The 24,687-nt window shown below is 38.6% G+C and overlaps 1 protein-coding gene across 2 annotated transcripts in view; it reads left to right on the top strand.

Annotated features, from left to right (window-relative positions):
• Positions 1 to 24,687, top strand: part of GALNT1 (polypeptide N-acetylgalactosaminyltransferase 1) — an 87,240-nt gene that overhangs the window by 23,770 nt on the left and 38,783 nt on the right. Inside the window, exons 2-3 of one of the 2 annotated variants that reach the window (XM_042048888.1) lie at positions 1,501 to 1,670; positions 18,517 to 18,746. In XM_042048888.1, the coding sequence (XP_041904822.1) occupies positions 18,608 to 18,746 (139 nt within the window). In that variant the 5' untranslated portion in view covers positions 1,501 to 1,670; positions 18,517 to 18,607. Of the gene's footprint in view, positions 1 to 1,495; positions 1,671 to 18,516; positions 18,747 to 24,687 lie in introns of both variants that reach the window. The other variant, XM_042048886.1, reaches the window with a different exon arrangement.

The raw sequence follows: 24,687 nt of genomic DNA, 5'->3' as shown, positions 1-24,687 counted from the left end.
TGTAGTGCATGTTACAGTGAAGGGTGTAGAGCCTAGTCAGATACATTATAGAAATCTGTTTAACCTCTTGAAGGCAAAAGCTAATTTGCTTTGATAAAGGAGGTTGCGTCTCTTCAGAATTATGTCATGAGCTCTTATGTTAACATGTTCAGAAAAGAAACAAACATGTTTATGTTAGGTTTCCTGCCGGATATTTTTCTGGCTCTTTGAAACCTCCCTGTTTTTTTTCAGATTTGGTAAAAATTGGTATCATTTCTGGGAGATCTTTAGCCAGTTCTTTTAATAATCAGCCTTTAAGCCAAGACATTTTGCCCTTCTACTTTGGTATGCAAAAGACGGGAAACTGCCAAATATTATGCTTATTTCACCTACTTCAGTATAGGGGTAATAATTAATGATTAGGCAGTTGACAAACACCTTTTCTATCGCTGCCAATCTTAGCCTTCCTTACCGCATACTTCCTTCATACTGTCATCTTACCAGAGTATCAGCATCTTTTCTTTTTTTTTCTTCCCTTGTGCAAAGATGTTAATCTGGACACATACGGGTGGTATAGAGGTAACAGTTTAAACAGGCAGAGCAAGAAACTTGAGTAACTTTGTAGGTTCAGATATAATGTGGCAAGTGCAAGATACAAGCTTAAGTAATATATGGCAAATATTACGTAAGTGTAGACAAATTACAGTTGCATTAAAAATTGAACAAAATTCTCTTGAATGTTAAGACACATTCTTTACTTTTCAGCTGCTTAGAATTTCCTTCAGACTTTGCTGTATTAACTGGGCAAAGGCAGAGATTTGAAGGAATTCATTCAATATTGCTAAAGTTTTAACGGGTAAGACTTGGAAAGGCTCAGCCATCATCTTTCAGGTGTCACTTTTTTTCTAGAAGTGAAAAAACGTCGCTTCTTAAGCGTCAAGTCTGTGTTACTGTAATAACACCTTTTTTTTTTTTACAAAAGCTGTCATTATAAATGCTAATGTTTAACTTGTGGGTGAGAGATGAAAGAATGTAAAAACCCCTACATCTATAAACTAGAATATGTATAGGAAGATTTAGTCCAAAAGAGTGATCATCTGGGGAGTTGCTCATGTGAATGTGTGCTGTTTTTTGAGGAGGCTGTTTTCTTGCCTTACTGAGAACAATTCATAGTTTGTTGTGCTAAGTATTCATGATTGGATAGAGGACGACATATATAGAACTCAAAAATAGATAACGGCTTATTTGGGAGGACAGGCAGTCCTCCCACTTAAATCATATCATCTGGAAGGCTAAAAAATGTTGATGACTTGTTCCACCTCTCCACTCTACCCTGCATATGTTGTTTTCCTCACAAGCTCAGTTCACTGCCTTCTTTTAGAAACAATCTTTGACTCCTTCTTCCTTGCATGGGATTTTAGATTTTGAAATCTTAAATGGGAAACTTTCCTCCCCTTCCACCTCAAGCTCTGCCAGTACTGAGCTAGGAACTTATCTGAATTTGTTTTTCTTCTAGGGCAGCCTTAAGACCTTGCTGGTGGAAGACCTCTTTTGCCTCTCCGTTCATGTCGGAATGGCCTAGGCCAGTCTGTTCCTCTATGGTTCCTGCCACAGGTGCTCTACAGCAATGTGTCGGGACTTTGCCACCAGTGCTAGTGGGCCATCCCGATGGCTGTAAACCTGCAGAGGAGGTGAGTACAGAGTGTGTTCCAGGAATTTTTGGTGCTTTGGTCAGGTCTGGCAGCTTTGGGTGTGTGTCAGAGCAAAGGGAGCACTCAATGACTGCCTGTGTGCCCCTGCTTTGTCACTGCATTGCACTAGGTTTGCGTGGCAAGGTTTTGCTAGTGAGTTAGAGGCGTCTTCTCTGAGAAGCTGCTAGAAACTTCCCCTGTGCCCAATGGAAGCAATGCCAGCCATCTCCCAGAGGGACCTGCCACTGGCCAAGGCCGAGCCCATCACTTAGTGGTAGAGTGTCTGAGGTACTGTACAGGAAACCCATGCTAGAGCAGTCTGTTCCTGAAGGACTGCACCCTATGGAAGGGACCCACACTGGAGCAGTTCATGAAGAACTGCAGCTTATGGGAAGGACTCAAGTTGGAGAAGTTTGTCAAGGGCTGTTTCCTGTGGGAGCAGGGAAGAAATGTGAGTAATCCTCCCTCTGTGGAGGAAGGAGAGGCAGAGCTGGGATGTGATGAACTGACTGTAACCCCCATTCCCTGTTCCCCTGTGCTGCTAGGGGGAGGAGAAGGTAGAGAAAACTGGGAGTGAAGTTGAGCCCAGGAAGATGGGAGGGGTGGGAGGAAAGTTTTTTAAAGATTTGTTGTTATTTCTCATCCTACTCTGATTTGATTGGTAATAAATTGAACTGATTTCCCCATCATGAGGCTGTTTTGCCTGTGGTGGTCCCTGGTTAGAGGTTTCTCCCTGCCCTTATCTTGACCCACAAACCCTTTGTTATATTTTTTCTCCCCTGTCCAGCTGAGGAGGGGAGGAACAGTGACTTTGGTGGGCACCTGGCATCCAGCCAGGGTCAATACTCCGCATGCGTATTCCATATTTTACTGTTCCTTCAGCATCCTGTTGGACCAGTTCAGTTTTCTGCAGCTACTGAACATGTGTCCGTAAGAAACCCTTTGGATATTAGCGCAGACCTAATTAAACTGTTACTTTGGTTGTCTCTGAGTATTGGGAAGTATAGTATCCAAGTGGATAAAAGACCGCATTATTGGTTTTCCTAATTTTACCTTTACCTTCTCAGTATATCTTGAAAAGAGTTATCTAGTCCAGTGAGCTGGAATTCAGATCAACTTTCCATCCAGATGACCTAAGAAAGCCTGAGTTTCATTTTCTGTGTTTCTACAACAAACACAGTACCCTTAAAGCATCCTTGTCAGACCAAAGAAGATTTATTAAACTACCACTGTGTAGTCACTGGGTGTGCAGTGAGGTGTTTAACAACTGAGTACTCGTGAAGCCTCCTCTGTGTGTGCATCTCCCACACTTTTTTTAAGCTTGATTGAAGCAAGATGAAGAACCAAAGTTTATTGGGATGGACAGGCAAAGATGTGGGATGACAAGTCCATTTCCTTTGGCAGAAAAGTTTAACCAGTGCAGTTGTATTTAGTATGTTAAATGCTGTCCTGCACTTGGAATCGTCGGTATTGGCATTTTGTGCTAATTTTTCATCCTGATTTTTTTCTTTCCTGGAACCTATTAGCAGTTTTCATAGATTAGTTTTCACAGGCTGAGTTCTGAAGCACTCTTTGGGCCCAATTCTGAAGTTCAGGTTCAGCAGGGTAAAATGGGAAAAGCCTGTTTCATGTTTGAGTAGGTCCTTTTCCAGTCAACTTGAAAAGATCTAACTTGTACTCTTAAATTCAGTGCTTAAAAGGTATAAATGGAACATGTATCAGTTTAGAGGAGAGGAAAAATTATATCCAAAATTACTACCTCATACTCTTTAGTAGTAGAGGCTACTAAGAAAAAAATCTAGGGTAAAAAAAGGTAGAGCAAATTTTTTACTTCTGGGTTTACTTCTTTTGGCTGCTCAAGTGGTATCTTCACTGATATTTCTTTCATGGTAGCCCAATCACCTCTTCTGTGGTTTTTGACTCTAATGTTGAGTTTAATGAGATAACAGATTTGAGTAGAAATAACTTCTGTCGGGGGGATTGGTCTGGGTCTGCACTGAGGGACCAATGTGGCTGAATAAACACAATTGTTCTTGGTTATTTTTCAGTTGTGTCAGTTCTCTGGTTAAGTTTGTTCCTTGCTGTGTAGATTTTTGCTGGCAGAGCAGAAGGCTGGCATGTTGGAGTAGCAGCTACTTACACAGTAATAGTGTGTTGATAAGTCTTTAGCTGTGGTCTGGCTTCTCAGACATGTCTACTCTCCTTGTAAGGATTCTAATGCTTTCAGAGAACATGAAAATCTTTCAGAAAAGGTACTGAAAAGTAATTTTAAATGTCTTGGAGCACAGAATTTTAAAAGATGTTTTAAAAAGTGTCTGATCTCTGATCTGATTTAAATTTTAACAGTTATTTTTATTTCTCAAATTCCATGATTTTCAATTAATATATAGCTGAATTTCCAAAACAGTTCCATCATATTCCTTTCTTTAATGTTTTCTGACAGACTGACCTTTTTTATGGTGAGTCTGTCTCTTGGCTTCTAGTCAGGAATTAATTTTGAATTGTAAAAAAGCTCAAGTTGCTACAAGCTTTATACTTTCAAAAATCATGTGTCAAATTAAATACACTAGCTGTTTTTTTCATGAAGTGCCTGACAGTTTCTGGGAAAACAGAATGGCAAAGTAGTAAGCACCAAAGTATTTGAGGAAATGTAAGTAATTTAGTGAAGTCTGATGCATACCTGCCATACCGAATGTTCTGCTGATTGTTTTCTCTATGCAACTATGCAGAAAATTGTTATCGTCACACTTATAGGTTAACTGGGGAAACAAGTGAACTCTTCCACAAAATAATCTTTCTGCCTCAAATTGCATATCACACTCTTCAGATTTCTCTGGACTGCTGTACAGCACAACAAATAAATTCTAAATTTTATTTTCTTTTTTACCTTACTGATGCATTTCCTATATCTTGCTACGGCTATTTTATTTAAATTTGTCAAACCTCTTTCATACTAGGATGAAAACTTACAAGTTAAGCCAGATGAAAAACATGTTTTGGAATCACTAGCTTGAAGAGTATAGTCTTGAAATTTAATGTCTGAGTGAATCTGCCATTTTTCTTCCACAGAAAGAAATACTTAAGAAATAAAAAGAAATATTTAAGAAATAAAATCCAGCTACATTTGAAAAGCATTTATTACAGAATAATGAAAATGTAGCATTTTCTTTTGAAAATGACTTTGTTTAAATAATTCCCATGGCCTAAGTGAGAACTATTTTTTAAAAGTTTTGATTTTTGTTTTTCTAGCATTTTCTTTCACAAATGAACTCAAAGCATGATATGTTTGCCTTTTTTTTAAAAAAAGTGCAGATTTTTGAAGCTGTTAACAAAATACAACTGCTGTTTCTATAGAATTCAACTTATCTTTTCCATAGTGCTGCTTTTGACCAAATGTGAACTTGAATGTAAATTTCTATATTTGTCAATGAAGTTGAAAATTAGGAAGAAGTATGGGCATGGCCAATTAAAATCTCTGTGATTTGGCCAATATTTGTCTACCTTTACAGTTACAGAAATATATTTAATTGGATGGGTGGATGCTGTGTGCCCCATGCTTTTTGAATCATATGAGTTACTTTATATTTCTTAGATAGGTGGGTTCTTCTGCCACTTTCTCTTCCTCTTCTTCTACAGTCTTGAGTCCAGCAGTAGCAGATCATTTTCCATCCTGTCTCTACTTTACCTGTTATCTTAATTTTTGTTGGTATGGTAGCAAGCTACCATAGATGTAAGAACAATGGGGTAGGAGGGGGCATCTGCTTGCAGAGACCTGAATTGGTGATAGCTGCTCCCTGGCAGAGTTAAGGATAGTTTGCTTGCTGAATAGCAAAGAGAAAAAGGCACTGAAAAGGAAAGGGACAGTAGAACTGTGGTGAGAATGTCTCAGTGTGAAACCAGCCTTTGCAAGCCTTTGTTCACAATGGACAGTATTGATACCTCTGTAAACTCTCTTGTAATGTCAGGCATCACAGGTCAGCATATAAACCTCTGTAGCTCACCTGAAGTCTGAATTCTAGAGCTTAAGTTCAGTTCCTGTGGAAATATCAGTACCAGTGCTGACGACCAAAATGCCACATGGACAAAGATCCAGGACTCTAGTCCTGAAGAAGAGCCATTGCTATATTGTTCTGCTTGCAAACTATTCTAGCAGCTTCTCCCTATCAGTTTCTTCTTGCCTTGTCCAGTCTTGGAAAATGTTCTCAAGTTCTACAGGATTTCCAGAACTCTGCGTTTATTATTCTGCCTTTTTAGCTTTTTATCTGACAGTTCTTTTCTTCTTGTTCACCTCTTCAGTGTAGAACCCAAAATATGCCTACTTTAGAAATAAACTTTACATGGAAAAATTTATGAGTCTCATGGTTGAAAAAAATCTCGTTGTTCTTTTTATACCATGTGTACATTTGCATGGATTAACAATTGAAACCAAGGACTTAAAAGTGTGATATTTCTCAAACTTGTGTTGTCAGCTGTACTAGTTTGAAAGCAAACCAGTGAGAGACTCAAAATCAGAACTACAATTTAATAGGAAAATTAAAAATAAATGCAGTAGTACAGAAACACTGACAGGGTCAGGATGCAACCTGACACCCTGTCGGGCAGGGTGGTGGTAGCAGTCCAGTTAAGTGGTGGCTGCAGTCTTCTTGAGGTGATAGATGTGGTTCTGTTGAAGCAGTGATCCTGTAGAAGGGTCTGGTCCTCCTCAGAAGGTCCAGTGGTGGTTATGTAGCTCTTGTCCTCTGGGAATCCAGTAGGAAAGGGCTGAATGTGATGTTCCAAACCTCAGAGTATATCCAGGTAGGAATACTTGGTTCCTCCCCCTGGGCTGAGCACCTCACAATGGGAAGATGTAATTTTATGAGTCATGCAGTGAGGCTGGATGGCCCATTAATAGAAGATATCCCCCAGAGGGAGTTTTCAGGGGTGTGTCGTGGAAGAGATAAAGAACTCTGCCCTACCCGGTTTTAACAGATGGTGATAGAACACATACTTTTGGTTACGTCTTACATTGTAACCTAAGACATCAGCGATCTCTGGAAAGACAGAATTAAGAAAAACTGCATCTAAACCAAGGAAGTCTAAGGGGGAAAGGGAAAGATGGATGTGAAGAATCTTCTCCTTAGTGCGATACTGTGTGTGTTAATTAAGAACAAAGCAGTTGTTAGCAGCAGAAGTTACCTGCTGAGCAGACAGCTTTATGATGTGAGAACAGGCTTATCTGAGAATGTACGCTTATAAACTGTATGGCCTTTCTGTATAAATACAGCCTTTTGCTCTCCAGGTAGACTTTTTATTTGCCTATGGATATAAAGCACAAGTTTTTGGGAGAAACACTGCAAAAATTTCATGAATGTATTGCAAAATTTGATAATGCTTTTCTTTTTTTTCTCCATATCCGATCAGTCTTTTCTTTCTAGAGAAAGAGAAGCATGCATACTTCCTGATATTTTGTTGCTGTTGCTAGACTTTTCTGGATGGAGATCTGATGTTTTCTCTGTATTTCAAAAAGTGTTTAGCCCTGCAAAACTACTGATTTATTTTGGTTAGAATTTTGATGTTTCCCTAGACATAATGAGGTGTGGTGCTTTTCAATTTCTATTTTAAACTATCTGCAGTGCCACTTTTAAAGGAATGGGAAGTAGAACTTGTTAACTTGTTTGAATTCTTTGCCATTCTTCATTCTACTTGCAATATCATTCTTCATTTTACTTGTGATAGTAGAACTGCAATGTTAAATGTGTTAAATGATTGTCGCCTTTATGTTTTCAAATTACATATCCCAATTCTTCAAGTCTTCACGATTAGTATGTGTTATCTTATCAGCAGTTTTTAACTTGATATCGGCCTATATTTGATTTGTCAGCAAGTTCTGCTGTTACTCTAGGCAGAATTCAGCCAGCTCCTCTGGGATAAACACCCTATAGCCCCAGCATGTATCATAATTTCTTCTTTATCTGTGTTTTTTTCAAAGCTTTTCTTCTAAAACACTATTTTGAATATTTACCACATAGGCAGAGAAGGCAGAGAAAAAGTGTTCTTCAAAGTTATTTGGTATTTCTTCAATTTTCCCTTCTGGATTTTTAATCTACAGTAGAAAGTTTTCAGGATTAGAGGTTTCTGCAGTTACTCAGACAAGGATGATTGAATCTAGTGACTGGAAATCTCCTCTATAATATATTTTTTTCTCTAATTAGCTGACTCTGCTTTTCTTTAAATCAAATTCTTGCCCATTAGTGATTCACCCTTAATGATGGCTATTTGCCTATGTAATTTTCTGCCATCTTTTAAAGTGTTTGAAGAATTAATGAATAATTTTATTCTGCTCTAACTTGTGGCTTTGATATATACCTAAAAAATAATCAGAAGCTTTATAGAGATTTGATATTTTAGAACATTTGAGACTTAGCTTGAAAGATTTAACAATTTCTTACAACATACAAGGAAGCTGTCAAGGATGTCTTGTATAAGATTTATTCACTTGATTGTTCAGAGCCTGCATAGGTATTTGTCTATGAAAAATGTGTAGCTAGCTTCGTGATGGTGAATTCGCCTGACCTTCAAGTAGTAAAAGACTTCTCCTTGAAGTTTGTAGTTCTTTCATTCTGACACCTGAGTTTCTAATTTTCTTCTCTTCTAACTTAATAGAAGAACAGAGAGTAAATTTGAAACCCTTTTGTCTGTGTTCGTCGCTGTTTTCAAGAAGAATTTGCTTATTTCCTCAAAATACTTCAAAAGCAAATGCTGCCTGACATTTACGAGCATTGACATGTGCAGACTGAAGAAAGTATCGTCTGCAGAAAATTCTGTTATTTGACGCATTTGTTTGAAGAGCAACCTATTGATAAGGATAGTATCCATTTTAGTTCAGTCTCAGCTGGTACATTCTGAGTTTTCTGTTAGACATTTAAATATAGGACTTTTAAAACATTTTGGAAGACAATTTGGTTTTCTGAACCATGCAGAAACATTTTAAAGGAAGATGGAAAATATGAGCATTGAGACTATGAAACTGCTTACTGTTCTTTTACTTCCACATAATCTAATCTCCTGCATATGATTTCTTAAAGAATCTTTCTCACAATACTAAATTTAATTTTTTCCAGAAGGAATTTTAACTTTAAAAGAAGTCCTATCAGCTAGCCTATTCTACTTACAGCTCATCTGGCACCTGCCAAGTTATTTAAAATAATCTTTGGAATGTATGACTTCTTGATCATTAGAAATTCTTGACTGCTTACATGCTTTGTTTCTTAGTGAACGTATGCCTTGTAAGGCCAAGTGATGCTGCTTTTGGCTAGAAGCCTTCATGCTGTGTTACATCCTGTCACATGATCAAGTACCTAAACATATGGAGGTGTTTACAGCTTTTCCTTGCAGACAGCAAATAGGATCCTAATAGCCTAATCTGTACTACTGTGACACTATTCCACTTCAATATAAATTTTGGGTAGTTCAGCTTTTAATCTCTTAAAAGACCACTTAACTCCAATAGGGAGCCTAAAATTACTTAGTTTTAAACTGTTTCTTCTGAGTAATAGTAAACCTGCACAGTCTGTACCTCACATGACAAATTGTTTTTCTCGAGGAAATGGAGGTCCTCACCTAGAACACCTGTGTTGATGTGACCTCGATTTTCCTCTAAAAGTCCTGCAGTGTTGAGGTTGAAAGACAGCTAACACAGCTCTTCAGGGATTTATTAAAGACTGGAGTCAGTTTATAGCTCTGGGATGCTGATCGGCAGGAGTGTTGCTGTGCTGAAAAAGCTAAGTGCTGGGTCACCATCTGTGAATCTTCCAAAAAGAAAAACTACTCAGTGGTTCTAGTCCACTTCAGCCTTCTAGGCTGCTGGGAAGGGTAGCAGAAGGCTCAAATAGGTCTTACTGATGCATCTTCAGCCATTAATTATTGCATGTCAAGGGTTTATGAGCTTAAATCATCTCTTGCTGCTGTTAACAACAAAAGCTTTTCACTCATGAATTGCTCATTGTCTTTGTGCTGCCTCTGATACTCAGTGATGAAAATACTGCCTGTGTTCTCTAGCTGGCTGTTACTCTTAGTCAAGCACCCTCAGCAGCCCTCCCAGAGTGTACATGTGAAGTAGCTATGGCTTTGAAGAGGAATGTTTGCTCTCTGTCAGCATCTGAGGTGTCAGTAACCCAATTTAAGACTGCAGTTGTTTCAGGAAAAGAAGTAACTGTCTTTCGGCTTATAAATCTGCTTTCCTAAAAGGATTGCCTATTCTGCACCTGTCAGGAGAGGCAATTCTGCGTTTCGGTCTAAGAGGGAAAAGGTTTGAATAGTAGTGGTTTGAACTTACCTGCCAGTACTGCAACACCCAATAACTTAATGCCCATGCAAACACCTCCTACTTCTCTTTGCTTCAGGGTGTTGTATATCTGTGTATTCATTTTGTTACGTGTTGCAGTTAACATGGGCTAATGAGGTACTCTAAATATTTGAAGCAGTACTGTAAAAAGATGTGTAGTTGTTTTTTGATATAGGATTGGCAATATTAAGTAATGTATTCTGATTTCTCACTGGACATAGTAGAAGTATATTTTAAATTTTAGAGCAGTTGAAAAAATGGAAATATGTGGAGAATCCCTGAATGAGATGTCTGGTTTTAGATAATTTTCATTCGACCTGTAGAACAACTGACAAATGAAGTTGTTGCCTCAGACATTTGAAATCTACTTCAAAGTCATAGAGCAGACATCTAGTGAATCTCAGCTGGTTATATGACAGCAGGAGTCCTTGTACTTTTATTGTATTCTTAATTTTCAAATTTTAGCTATCCTCTTGAGCTCTTGCAATATTTACAGTGATATTCTGATAGGGAATATTTCATCTCCCTCCTGGATCAATTTATTCCTTTTCTTGCATAGCAAAAATTGCTGTAAAAAAAGAATGTAAATCCAAAATCTGTGGATTGGATTCGTTTGAACTCTTATTATTTGATTAAGATATTGTTCATCTGGTCCTTTGAAACCTTTCCCATTGCAGTTTCTTCCTGCAAGCAAGACAAGGCTTTCTTAAAGTCAATCTAAAAAGGTCTGACTATGACTGGGAAAAAGGGTAATTTAAGTGATTTCAAAGGTTTTCATTTGAGCAGTTGTGTAAATAATATTTTATTTCATTCTCAAAAATGCTCTATTGATGGAATTTGGCATGCTTACAAACTCATTTGAGAAACCATTAAGAACTGATTTGCAAAATTATAAGCTGTTTTCAGAAGTTCAGTGACTATAGCTAAGAGGTTTCTGAAAACTATAGGTACCAAAGTAGCATTGTATTTTCAATTAACTTTCCTGAATTAACTGAAAGAACTTGTTTTAAAAGTCAAACTTTTTAAAAGCCAATTTTTTTCAATTCAGAAATGTAATTTCCTTACTATGTAGAAGTACTTAGAACTAACCATAAAAGTTTAGGGGTTACGTAAAGACTACTTGGGTAAGAAGGCCCCTTCCAGAGTGAAGTAGTCAATGATTCTGTGATTCTAAACAGGGAGAATCAGAGGTTCAAGTACTCGGTCGCATGGTTCCCATACAATTACAAACAGTTTGATAAAACTGTAGTTGTAGTGCATACCTGTTGTTCCATTTTGGGTATTGGTTTTCTATGTGATGAGAGATTTTAACCTCACAAGAGCTTCTACTTTTGTAAGTATAATGATGCATTCTATTCATTTGTAGGAAAGGAGGTATGAACCAATAGCTTCTGCCTTGGTATATGAAGTTCATCCTTGTTTTTCAACTGTAGTCAGCTACTTCTATGTTTGTGTTATTCTGCCTTTATTCCAAGGCCTACCAGTTTTAGAAACTTAATTGATATTTTTTTCAAATGGTCAATTAAAAAATTGTCTTATGAATTAAAACATCACTTCTGATGAATTAAAAGTGCAGTCTTCCTACACAGAGCGAAAAAATAGAAATTTATTTTACTGACCTGCATTTCTCAGATTTTTCTGAAGAGCAGGTTTGCTTTTAATGATTTGTTTTCATACTGTTCAGACTGGTATGATCTGCTTTCTCTCATCACATCCTCAGAACTTACTTGCTGAATTGTACTCAACAGATGAATACTAAAACCTTTCAAAATCCCTCCAGTGAGCATAGCCCCATGAAACCTACTTCTCTTATATTAACTTCTGAGCAGAAGAGTACTGGCACCCTCAAACTCTTTAGTATTATTTTTGCCTGTTGAAATTTACTGGATGTATTTGTGTTTCTGTGAAAAAGATGAAGAATAACCCTTTTTCCACAGGTGATGGGCTGACCTTCTGATTTAAACATTTTTTTACACTTGCTTTTATAGCATTGAAAGGTAGTGCTTTGTTTATCCTCAAACTGACCTGTTTACTGACGTTCTGATGGTAATCAGCTCTCTGCAAACAAGCACTAAAACCAATTTAGGGCATAGGCCAGTAAAAAAAAAAAAACAACAAAAATCAAAACACATCAGCACAGTAGCAAAAGTAGTTCTGAAACCTGACTGTAGTGTTGGCATCACTTCTGTCATTACTAAGTAGACGGAGAAGCTGAAAATTCAGCTTTGTGTAGGCTTTCAGTCTTTCCTTAGATGCTGTTCAGTTAATCATTTGCCATTTAGTTTAAATTGATATTAGTAGCTTAAATATAGCAGATGTTGTGTCAGGATTTTGACGAGCCCTTACTTTGTGCCAGCTTCTGTTTATTCATATCTGAAAGTCTGGAAAACAAACTTTACATCGGCTTTGTCTGGTTACGTGCTGCATCCAGTGTAGAATCCTGATTTAGCTGAATAACGGCAATGAAGTCCTTTGTCAGGTCTGCCACAAAGTCGTATTGAAGACTGATCACTAGTATAAACAGAGATAAAGTTGATCCAAAGATAAAAATGACTGAGTATTTGTATGCCATACTGAAAAAGAGCAAGTTTTCGTGCCATGCCAACTGTGTGTGTAAAAGAGGTGGTTATGTGAAACAATGCTCTTTATATGAGCAGTAATTTTAAGGATGACCTTTTCCTATAGTGTCAAATGTATCATGGATTTTGTCACAGGGAAGAAAAATTCACTTGACCTTCAGAAGTAACAAGACTTGAATGTACCCATTTTTCCTCTTTTGTCTTTATTCTTGATAAAGTACAGCCTTCGTTTCTACCCTTCCCAAGGTGTTTTTAATACTCTTTTTTCTTCCATGGTGTAAGAGTTTTGTCATCTATAATCCAGTATTTTGAAGAGATGAAAAATACTTGGTTTTGCAAAAATCTTCAGTTTTGTTACATTACTCTGTAGGTAAATGCAGTTATTAAACCTATACATTTGGGGATTATTTCTGTGGTTGCTGGACTAGTTTATAGATGCAGTTGACTTTCTTTGCCATAAGGACACACTGCTTATTAATTTTAAATTTGCTATCAGGCTACAAAGGTTTCTTCCTGCAGAGCAGCTTCCTAGCATGGTAATACCCAGCCTATATGGATAATAATCATAGAATCATAGAATAGTTTGAGTTGGAAGGGACATCAAAGATCATTCTAGTTCCAGCCCCTTGCCATAGGCAGGGATGCCACCAGCTAGATCAAGTTGCTCAGGGCCCTATCCAACTTGGCCTTTAAGTACAGGAATTTGTACTTTTTACTTACTAAATTTTTGAGGTTTTAACCTGACTGTTTTTCTAACCTTTGGATGTCCCTTGAACCAGACACCCAGATCCATTCCTGCATATTGTTTCAGGTTATTGTCTGCATGTTTCACCCCAGCTGGGTGTCACCAGCAACCTTGCTGAGTATGCTTTCAGTCCCATCCCACAGCTTCTCAGTAAGGACACTAACGAGTATCAGCTCCAGTTCTGGCCTCAGACAGCTGCCACCAGTGATTGTCTGTCAGCTGGACTTTGTACTGCTGGTCAGAACACATAAAGCCTGGCTGTCCAGCTAGCTGTCCACCCCCCTGATAGCCCACTTCTTCAGATTAAATCTCATTAAGTTCTGAAAAAGTACTCTGGAAGACTGTCACAGTCCCTGTTGAAGCTAATGCAAACACCATTCACTGCTCTTCCTTTGTTCACCAAACCAGTGCTCTCCTTGAAGCAAGCTGCCGAGTTGTTCAAGTATGGTGTGGCCTTGGTGTATCCATGCTGCCTGTTCCCCTTTTGGTTTCTGTGTTGTGGTGATCTGTTTGGGGTTGGGTTTGTTTTGTTGCTTGTTGTTTGGTTTGGTTTTTTGTGTGTTTGTATGCAAGATTTCTTACATAATCTTTTCAAGGACTGAAGTGAGACTGACTAGCAGATGGTTCTCCAGATTCTCCTTTTCTTTCTTGATGAGAGCCTTTTTCCTAATCTTGAGGCAGCTCTGGATCACCATTTTAGACCTTTTACAGACGATAGAGAACGGCCCTGCAGTAAGATCCACCTGCTCCTTCAGCACCCTCAGATGCCACCTTTCTGATGCCATGGAGCTGCACATGTCCAAGAGGTTTAAGAGATCCCTGACTCAGTCTGTGTGTCCTGCATGTAAAGTTTCACTCTCTCAGACTCTGCCACTAGGTTCTGGAATGGGGAACCCAATAACAAAGAAGCTGAAAAAGCCACTGAGTATCTTAGCCTTTGCCATGCTCAGTACTGGATCTGCTTTATTCTCAGACTTTTTTTTTTTAATATATCCTTAAGGTGCCTTTCTTGTTGCTACTCTTGTTTCGTTCTGACTTGTACTCCAGGATTATGTGAGAACCTCCTCACGTGCTCAAGAAATGTAATTCAGGCATATTCGTCAGTCTTTCTTCGTACAGCATCCCAGCCAGTATAATTGTTCTGGAAGGGCACTTCTGCAGGCTTTCCTTCTGTTGCCACAAGTAGCTAATTTCCTGGATTTGTCTCTCTCAGCCCCTGTCTTGGGAGTCTCCATCCACTTATGCTTTGAGTGCAAGGCTTAGGTGCCTCTTCTTTTTTTGCATCGTGGGGCTCCGACTTGTGGCACTTCAAGGTCTCTGTGGAAATACATCCACCTACAGTTAGTTCTTGCTCACTTTGCTCCATAGCCTCTTCCACTGAAGAAGCAACACCTCAGGCAGAGCGTCCCTCCCATGGTTGAGGCCACCACCAACTCTCCAGCAACGGAGGGAGAAGACAAACGTAGGGCTCAAGCCCTGGGTGGCAGAGCCCTCTTCCCAGAGCTCTGGGTCAAAGTATGCTGAGAGCAGTTGCTTCATCAGAGTTTCTGGGCCCCTCTGCTTCACTGCTGTGCTGCCTGAATTCTGCGGGGAAGCAGAGAGGGAGAGTGCTGTCATAAAACCAGGGGTGAAAATACAGTGTAATTCATGAGATGGTAGGCTGCCCAAGGGAATGAGAGCCTTCATCTAAAGGCACAGGGAAGGGCCTTATCAATGGAAAACAGAGTGTGTTGAGCTTTTGCATGGCTGTCTTTTCATCACTTGCCTGAACCCTCGGAGGATTCCAAGGGTTCGCAAAGTCTTTCTTTGACATTTCACTGAACTGACAAAGGAATTTTCTTGTGTTAGAGGCAGATATACCACCAGGCTGTGCATTCTAAAACACTTGATATAGTTGGTATTTTTATGGACACTAGTCTAGATTATGGTTGTCCTGATGTCTTCCTAATTTGAGGACCCCAAAGCACTGTGCAGTGTGTGTTTTACACTGCTTTATAGCCTAATATCAAGCAAGTCTGAACTTCAAGAAGTCTGAAATCATAAGAATTGATAGAGTTTTCTTTCAAAACGCGTTTTATTTTATTAGCATTTGTGTTCTTTAAGTACAAGCAGGGTGGTGGTATGACTTGATTCTTTGCCAAATCCTTTCTATGGTGTCCCAGTTTGGAGCAAAAGAAACCTATTGTGTGAAGAGTTTAAGTGCAGTCATGTACTGTGTCAGACAAATTTTGTCTGTATACAGTGTTTGTTTCTGCCAGTGGTTGATATACATATCTAGGGCAGAGAATAGGGGAAACTGGAATGATGCTTCCTCGCTGTGCTCTCCTGGAATGCAGTGACTCAGAAGTTCATGGTCAGGGACTGCCTGAAGTAGGAGTGAGGACTTGGTATTTAATAGCTGATGAAGAGACTTGCAGCCCTGGCAGGGGATGGTGGCAGGCAGTTCCCCTGGATGACTACCATTGTAAGGAATACATTCTTTTTTTGGGTTTTAACCTCTTGCTGCTAAATTCACTTGATTTCTGCCAATACAAGAGGAAGGAGTAAAAGGCAACAGTTGATCTCTATTTGCCATCTCTGTACAGCTTTTGATTTTATAGACCTGCCACTTGATTTAGGTTGCATCTTTTCCAGAGAGGAAAAATGCTACTTTCATCTTATAATGAAGCTGTTCTTTGTCGTATTCATCCTTTTGCACTTCTCACTTGTTCCTTCTAATCCTTCTATATCCTTTTTGAAATGACAAGACTGTATGTTCACACAGCACTCAAGATGGGAAAGCAGATACTGTGTAATGGCACAGTGATGGTTTGGTTTCTGTTTTCTACGTAGTAGTCTGTAACAAATTTATTTTTCTTTTGCTGCTGCTGATGGTTTTACAGAACTTTATAGTACAGCTCCCAAGATCCAGAGTTCAGGTCTACCCTCATGTCTATTTAAAAAAAAAGATCAGAAAAAGCAACCAAAAAACCCCAAACAAAACAACCCCTAGGATTTTTTTCTCAACATACATCACCTAATGTTTCATTGTGGTAATTTCATCTGTTACTTTATCATCAAGTTGTTAGTTACAGATGCTTTTGCAGTTCTTAATTTCATACAGTCATCCCTGTACCCCAAAACTATATAGATACAAGCTGAGATCCCAAACAAAATTCATTCTTGGCATTTGATGTGCACCTATGCAGGAAGCAGAGGGGGATGTACACCCTTCTAACCTTGTACAAGCGGAAGGTCACAGGCTTCTGTGTTGCTGTGCCATCCAAACCTGTGTGACTTCAGAGTACAGGGATGCAGGGAGATAGGAATGTGTCTGCTGCCAATAAGAAGAAATAAGCTGTATTTAGAAGAGGGAAGTCGTGGTATTTTCCCTTAAGAAGGGTGGAGGTAGGCAGGGGTCAAATTATGACAGTAAAATACTAAAGGAAGGGAAGTCTTAACAAGGCTTTTAATGAAGTTTTTGCATAGTTACAGCTGATGTTCTTTACGTCCAGCTGGCATCCAAGCCCCATGCAGCAGCCACTCACTCACTCCCCACCACCCTGATGGGATAGAGGAGAGAATGGGAAGAATTAAAATGAAAAATGAATTGAGTTAAAGCAAAAGCTGCACAAACAAGCAAAGCAAAACAAGGAGTTCATTCACTATTTCCCATAGACAAGCAGGTGCTCAGCCATCATCAGGAAAGCGAGGCTCCATCATGAGTAACAATGGCTTGGGAAGACAAAAGCCATCACTTCAAACATGCCCCCCTTTATTTTTTCGTCCCCCAGCTTTATATGCTGAGCTTTATATGATTCCATATGGTATGGAATATTGCCTGAGTCAGTTGAGGTCGGCTGTCCTGGCTGTGTCCTCTCCCAGCCTCTTGTGCACTCCCAGCCCCCTTGCTGGTGGGGTGGGGTGAAGAGCAGAAAAGGCCTCAACTCTGCGTAAGCACTGATCAGCAGTGACAAAAACATCCCTGAATTATCAACATGTTTCCAGCACGAATCCAAAACATGGCCCCTACTGATTGCCGTGAAGGAAATTAACTCTACCCCAGCCCAGACCAGCACAAAGGCTTGTGACTAAAGTTCCCCTTTTCAGTAAATTCTTCAGTTTTCACTGAAAGCATGTAAGAAGAACTTTGTGTATGTAATTTGTAAAATCTCCTAGTGTGTCTTTGAAGTCTCTTTATTTTATTCCCTTCATTTTCTGTGTTAAGAGTGTCTACAATTCTGGTTTTAAGTCATAAGCTGTTCCCACTGGTAAACATTTCAGAAGTACTTTGAGTTGAAATATGTCAGTGGTGGTAAAAAAAAAAAAATTAAAACTTAAACCCCTCCATATTTTAGTGTAAGGAAGCTCAAAGCTGTTCTTGATTCTGCCCTACCAGTCATGGAAATATGCAGTCTTTGTAACAAAGTCTGTAACTGGAATAAGGCAAAAGAGAATTTCAAAGGTTGGCATTCTAAAATTGTAATGTATACATGTTGAAAAGGTGTAAAGGTTTACTCTGTAATCAAATATTAAACTAATAAAGTCAGTTTAAGTATCAGAATCACTAACTTTAGCTTTGCATACCTAGTAAATGATCATGGTGGCTTATGGGTACGTTGTTAACCTTGCCTACTGTTTAATTTTACCAAAAGGGATGTTCATTTTTGGTTTGCTGAAAGTAAAGCATTTATCTTTGTGATGAATGTGTAATATGCAATTAGACCCTGTGTAAAATCCTGGCATTTGTGGGCCAGCATTCCTAGTGATGGACCCAGAATGTCAGTGTGTGCTTCATGGGAGAAGCATGAGAAATATTAGCCGTGGGATTCACACAGTAGAGACTGAGACCCTACTTCCCAAGATGTTCCTGGTTTTCATTCATTGAAGTTGTTCTGGTTTCCAGAGGATCCAGAGAGTTTCTTCTCATGTCATTAGAGTGCCTACCTTCTTTTCCAGTGGCTCAGCCAAGGGCTCTGTTTTGGTCACTCATTTTAATGTTTCACATGATGAATGTTAGCATCATAAAGGACTGGAATAATGCTGCTATAACTGACCCTGCTCCCTTAATCTCATTGAAATGCATAGAGTGTTCATTTTATTACATACATCATTTGGTAATTAAATTGTTACATTTAAAATAGAGTTAAAATTTCTGCTTTTAGCATCTGTCCTCAGGTACATTTTGTGACATCTTTTTTTTTTTTTTTTTTCCAGATATAGAACGTGGTCTCTCAAACTGGATTAAAAAATACCTGTTGATGTTTTTATTTATACTTTTTTATTTTTGTATTTGACTTAAAGTGCCATGAAAAAATTTGCATATTGCAAGGTGGTCCTTGCCACCTCTTTGGTTTGGGTCCTTCTGGATATGTTTCTATTGCTGTACTTCAGTGAATGCAATAAATGTGATGAGAAAAAGGAACGAGGCTTGCCAGCTGGAGATGGTAAGTTTTCTGCCTGAGTATTCTTTAAATTATGCTCCTTTAAAATTGCTCTCTTTTTAAAGATATGGGATTTTTTTTTCCCCCAACAATGTAGCGTTGTGTCAGCATTTAGGTGTCTCAGAATGTTCCATGGTTCTTTGAATGACTAGGAAATAACCATGTTTCCTGAGATGTGTGTTGCAGACTTAAAACATTTAAGATGTAGAATTTTAAGCACTAATGTGTGTGAAATAACCCTAAAAAACTATGCAACAAGAAGCTCAGAAATGTAAGCCGTGTTAATGCAGTCTAAAGCATATTTTAAATTTCCATGAGTGAGAAAGCAAAGTCACTATTAACTTCGCTAGACTTGCTAGTAAAGCAAACCAAGCCAACAGCCAAGCTCATTTGTCTGCCTGCCCCTGCAAAAAAAGACTTGAACCAACCAAACCAAAAGACACTTCCTGCCCCACAACCCACCTAAGCCAAAATTTGGACAATGACTGTAGCAATAAGGCACAGTGAATATTGTCATGAAAAGGTTTATGATAATAGAATGGACTTGGATGTAAAAGTGACAAGTATGAGCACGTGCTTATGTACATAACTTGTAAGTGATAGCTGTATTATTCACTACTAAAGGTCTTCAGATAAGTTTTCAGTTTTGTTATTGCCATCTTTGTTTTTGAGTACCAATTAGACGAGTGGAGTGTGGTGTTGTTTTGTTTTGGGTTTTTTTGGCAGCACTACTATTGATGTTGCCAACTTTATTTTTAGGAAGTCAGCATAGTTGATCACATGGGAGAAAGGAGTGGTGCAGGGAGATTTCTCATCCCTGCAATGGCTCAGCATATGCATTTAGAACTGCAGGCAGCTGCTGCCTCCAGTTTGTTTGTGAAACATCTGATTTTGTAGTTTGGTGTCTCTCCCACCAAAAAGGCTATGTCTGTATTTCACTGCTGATATTGGAAACCTATTCAGAGATGCTAATTGTTAAGTCCAGTCAGCCAATTGCACTCAAGGTTATTGCTTTCCATCACAAAAAACTTTTTCACCTGTTGACATCTGGTATGAACCTTGACCTTCCTGGGAAATTTTTTGAAGTATTTTAAGAATTATGTTGCTCTGTTACAGAATAACACTAGGGAGGTATTTAGGAAATGTCAGATTTGGTTTACTTGTTTTCTTTCCCTGTGACAAAAACAAGCCAATAAATCTCCCTGAAGAACACTCTGTAGAATGTAGAATTTCTGTGCTTAGCACCTCTGGTCTGTTGTTTCCACAACTGCATACAAACATTTTAAAAAGGTTCTAATACACCTGAATTTTGCAGAAGTAACTTAAATTTTCCGTTGCTTGCATTTCATCTTTTGGGTTTCTTTTTCAGTAAGCGGAAAGTGGTGAGAAAATTAAGTAGGCTCATGTAGAAAGTATGCCTTCTACAGGAACTCAGTCTTTTTTTGTCCTCTCTTTTCTTTTTTTTCAGAAGTTTGGTAATTCTTATGATGGTAAGACAATGACTGATGTGTTGTGATGTAGGAATAGATCCACTTTTTGGCTTCCCATAAAGCAGATAACTTATGCCAGCAAACAGCAGGTGAAGTCAATATCTCTCAACTTAGTGTGATATATTGATAATGTTGAAATTTCAGATGACTTTACACATGAAGTCATTGGGGGAACCTTCAGGTGAGGGAAGGTCTTCTGTTTTGACAGATTAGTGTTATGACTTTCCCTGTGCAACACTAGTTTTACTTAGTTGAGTACAGTCTTCATTCTGACCTTTACCCAAATCTGTGTGTGTTAAAATTCTTGATATATTTTTAATATCTTATAGTTGGCTGGTAAACAAACAAATGAAAAACCACCCAAACAAAACCTTGTGTGTAGTTTTGTACATTTTCTTGGGTCATTTTTTTTTAAACAGCTGATCTGTATAAGGTATGTGCAGAAATAGGCCTGCTAGAAACCTTGGCTGACCCTGTGACATTTCCTTTCAACCCAGCTGCGTGCCTGATCATAAATATTTTTACTTGTTCCAATAGTTTACTGGCTTGGAAGCTGTAGTGGATTTGTTCCTGCTCAGAATGCCTGGAGTCTTCTCAGATAACATTGAGGCTATTTTGTCTGTTCAGCTTTTATCAAATCTGCTTTTTCACTTCACATTTTCCTCTGCTTTTAATTTTCATAATTGAATTAGTTTTCTTGATTCAGCATAAATTATGCAAGTGTTCTGAATTTAATAGCCTCTTGTCCATGTCACTCTGGTATACAGCTTCTCTTTGCAATTCATGGAAGAATTCCATGGCATTTAATGAACCTACTCAACACATAAGTAAGTTTTTCTGAAGAGTTTGACAATTTTAAGTTGTGCTTTTCTAGTTGGAAAAATCAGTCTTTACCTATTTCAGCAAGAGCAAAGGATTTTGAGGATAAATTTTGGACAGTTTGGGCTTTCATGAAGTTAGAAGGATACTTTCCATAGGTCTTTAATACAGAAAATGGAGGGATTTTCTTTTTTTAGAATTAGGCAAGAGCCATAGTCATAATTGTCTTTGAGAAGAATCTTTCTCCTTGGTATTGATGGCATAAGATACTACCATCTTAAATCAGGAACTTCAGCTTATCTAATACTGGATTTTAGGTATACTGCTGTTACATTTTTTAAATTGGTCAAAATAAGGAATGGTAAAGGAATGTGCAACTGTAGAAAAATCAGTGTACATGATTATGGGGAACTGTAGGATGAGTGAGATAAAAGTCTTTGTGTCTGAGGGCTGGGAGTTGAAATGACACAAGCGTGGAATTGAGGGGACAAAAGGTGAGATATAAAAGAGACAGGCCGCTAGCCAGGCAGGAAGACAGCTCAAGTGGAGATGCCTTGGGAGAAGGGAGCCTGGCATGGGGTCTGGTGAGTACAAACCTGGGGAACTAAGATTATACCATAGGGAGGGATAATTGGAATCTAGTGACTGTAATTGTGTGGGATGATTTGGCTGTGGACTCAAGCTTTTGCCCACCCCTTCCACCATGGCAGAAGACATCTGCAGTAGCTTCAGGAGGTAACCTGGGGAACTGGAGTCGGGACACCCATCAGTATTGTTTCCAGCAACAATCCATGGGAGCTGTGAGGGAGCCTGTGCTTGTCCTAACTGATATTGCTGCTCTTTCTTCTCCCTGACGTGACCACCCCAGAGAGGTTGGGAGTAGACTGGGGGAAGCTCTCTCCCAATGCTCAGCTCTGAGGTTGCCTCACCTACTCTGAGCCACCCAGATGATGTGGACGGTGCACACCCCGTACCTAAAATGCCACACATATTCTTCCTATTGCCACATCTTCTGGGTGGTGGTTCCCTTTTTGTAATTCCCGATGATTACTCTGTAAAATTCACAAAGAGTAATTAATTGTTGTCTGTGGAAGGCTGTTGCTGTTAGTTTAAAGGTTGATATGAATTGGAAAAAAAAAAAAAATCACTTAACCTTAGTAAGCATCATCCATGTTATGCAGTATTTTTTTCCAAATCTGAAATTCATAGGATAGTTACTTGAGCATTATGGGGATTGGCATTACACTTTAGATTTCACAGCCTGGAATAGAGCTTGCTTAACAAATGTAAACAAGTTCCAGACTTAAAGAGAGGGTTCAAGCTGTTCTCTAACAGTCCAATTAGGGACCTTTCTTGTAAACAAAATATGCCTAGGTAGTACCACGGTTTTAGTAATAAAGTTATAAAGATTATTTTTGTGTAGCTCTGTCTTAGGTAAGAACCCTGTATGTCATCTCTGAGGTCTTGACTTAAATGAAGATGAAATGAGTCATTCTTTACCCCCAGCTATAGGCTTCTTAAAGGTATGGCTGCAAAACAACTTCCAGCTTTGGCACTTGATGTGGTTTCTAACTAAACTTTCAAATTCATCCTTTTTCTCTTTTTTTTCCTCCCTCAAGCTGCATTCCCCTTGTATAATGATTAGAAGCCCCGGGTGGTGGTGAATTTTTCAGAATTAGGACTGGTGTGTTGCAAGAGTCTTGTAATCTCAGCTCCTTGCTACTTATGCGCTTTTCCTGGAGCAATGACAAAGTTAAACTAGGACCAGCCATTTTTGTCAATTGCCAATCAAGGCCTTGTGTTCTGAATTTAGAGCTCTGGTAAAGATGGAATCTCTAAATTATGTCTTACTTCTGAATAATCTCATTTGCATGAAAAAATCCTAAGAAGAAAAGCGAGCAATTTCAAGATACAGTTCTTGAAAATGTGAACCATTCATCATAAATCAGTCTTGTTCTATTAAGGTTGAGGTGTGTGTAAGAGGCAGAACTTCTCTGAACTTTCACCTGTCCTAATAGCTTTCTTGTAATTATGGCGAAGCCTCCAAAGGTGGCTGGACTTTGCATTGGTCAGTTTACTTGGGCCCTAAAGACATCTCACCAGAAGAATCCAACCATTTTTCCTGTCTTCAGGTAGTCTTAGATTTTGAAGTATCTGGGTTTTGTCAAGCATATTGCCTGGTAAAAAGAAATTTGTAGTCCACAGACATAAAGAGTTCCTAATTTTTTAATGAAGATCTGGAAGACATCAAGCCCTCTTTGAAACTAATGGTTTACTGATACAAACAAGAAATGTCTGGAAATACATTACTAGATTTCTTACTTGATCAAGGGGTGATTCAGTCATTCATTTAGTTCTGAAACCTGTAGCTATAAATTAAATTTCTGTTTGTTAGAAGCATATCATTAGTACATGGAGTCCTTCAAAGGAAATTTTTTTTTTTTTGTATTTAACTGACAAAAGAGCCCTGTGGTTTGAATGCTTAACAATGCGTTTATTAGTCATTTTTGGAGAACGTTGTTGGTTTGTGTTTATGTGAAAACTACGTGCTTTTGTGGGAAAGCAGATAACCATAAAAAAACCCCAGACAAGATGGTTCTCAGAAACTTGAGAGAAGATGGTTAACTTTTCTTGGAAAGTTGTTGCCCTGCCTGTGCCCCAGTTTGACTGTCTGCATTTAGTGAGTTGCACAAAATATCTGGATCTAGTTAGTTGTTTCTGGATTTTTCTGCAAGGAGAATGGAGTACTGAGGTAAAATGTGTAATCAAGCAGTATGTATTTATTAATGAAATTTAAAAATTCAACTGATGAATTTGTGGAATTTGTACACCAGGAGCCCAGTCACTGATGTGCTAAAGTCTCATCTTAACAGCAAGATCTGCAAATGTGAGAGATGAGGTTTTGGCTGATTTAGGTAATCAGTTTAGCTGGCTTAGTGAAAGTTAAGAAAGAACTGGAAGTATAAATGAAACAGGAAATTTATTTTTTCTTCTAAATAGGTAATTTGGTAGGATAAGGCATTCACTCTTCAGAACTCTGAAAAGCATGGTGCACATGACTATATTCTGATAGGGTTTTTAAATTGTTTTAGGTATGTGGAACACCCATTGTCTAATCATTTTCTGTCTAAGTGAACCTATGTACTCATTGTTATACACTTAATAAAAATCTTTGTGATAGCCCACATAATGATACCAAGCTGAATATATAAAATTAAGCCCAAATAATTACTTTATTGTATACCATAATTTTAAGTTACTTACCCTCCAGAAGGCACAAATTGTAGTTTAAAAGGTTATGCAGTTGCAAGTCAGCAAGTTTTGATACAGGTTGCAACCATACCTTCTTAAGGGGCAAAAATGCAAAGCAAACTGCTTGCTCAGCTTAGCCCATGGCTGAAACGAGCACCTCAGCCCATCTGTTCAGGGTTTGCTTGAACATGCTGACTCCATCGATTGTCAGTGGGTGAGTGGCTGGCTGGCATCTTCTAGGGTTTTATAGCTCAACTGGCAATCAGAGAGTTTGGTAAAAAGAAAGCACCCTTGTGATGGGAGGATTTCCTCTGCTAAATGCTACTGTGTGAATGCCACTAGTGCAGTAGCTTCGGGTTCTTGAAAGTTTGTCAAGGAGCACG

This window comes from Corvus kubaryi, unplaced genomic scaffold (assembly GCF_017639235.1).
Source record: "Corvus kubaryi isolate FWS band 111438036 unplaced genomic scaffold, C.kubaryi_AGA036_p1.0 68, whole genome shotgun sequence".
Lineage (NCBI taxonomy): Eukaryota > Metazoa > Chordata > Aves > Passeriformes > Corvidae > Corvus > Corvus kubaryi.
This window is presented reverse-complemented; position numbering and strand designations above follow the sequence as displayed.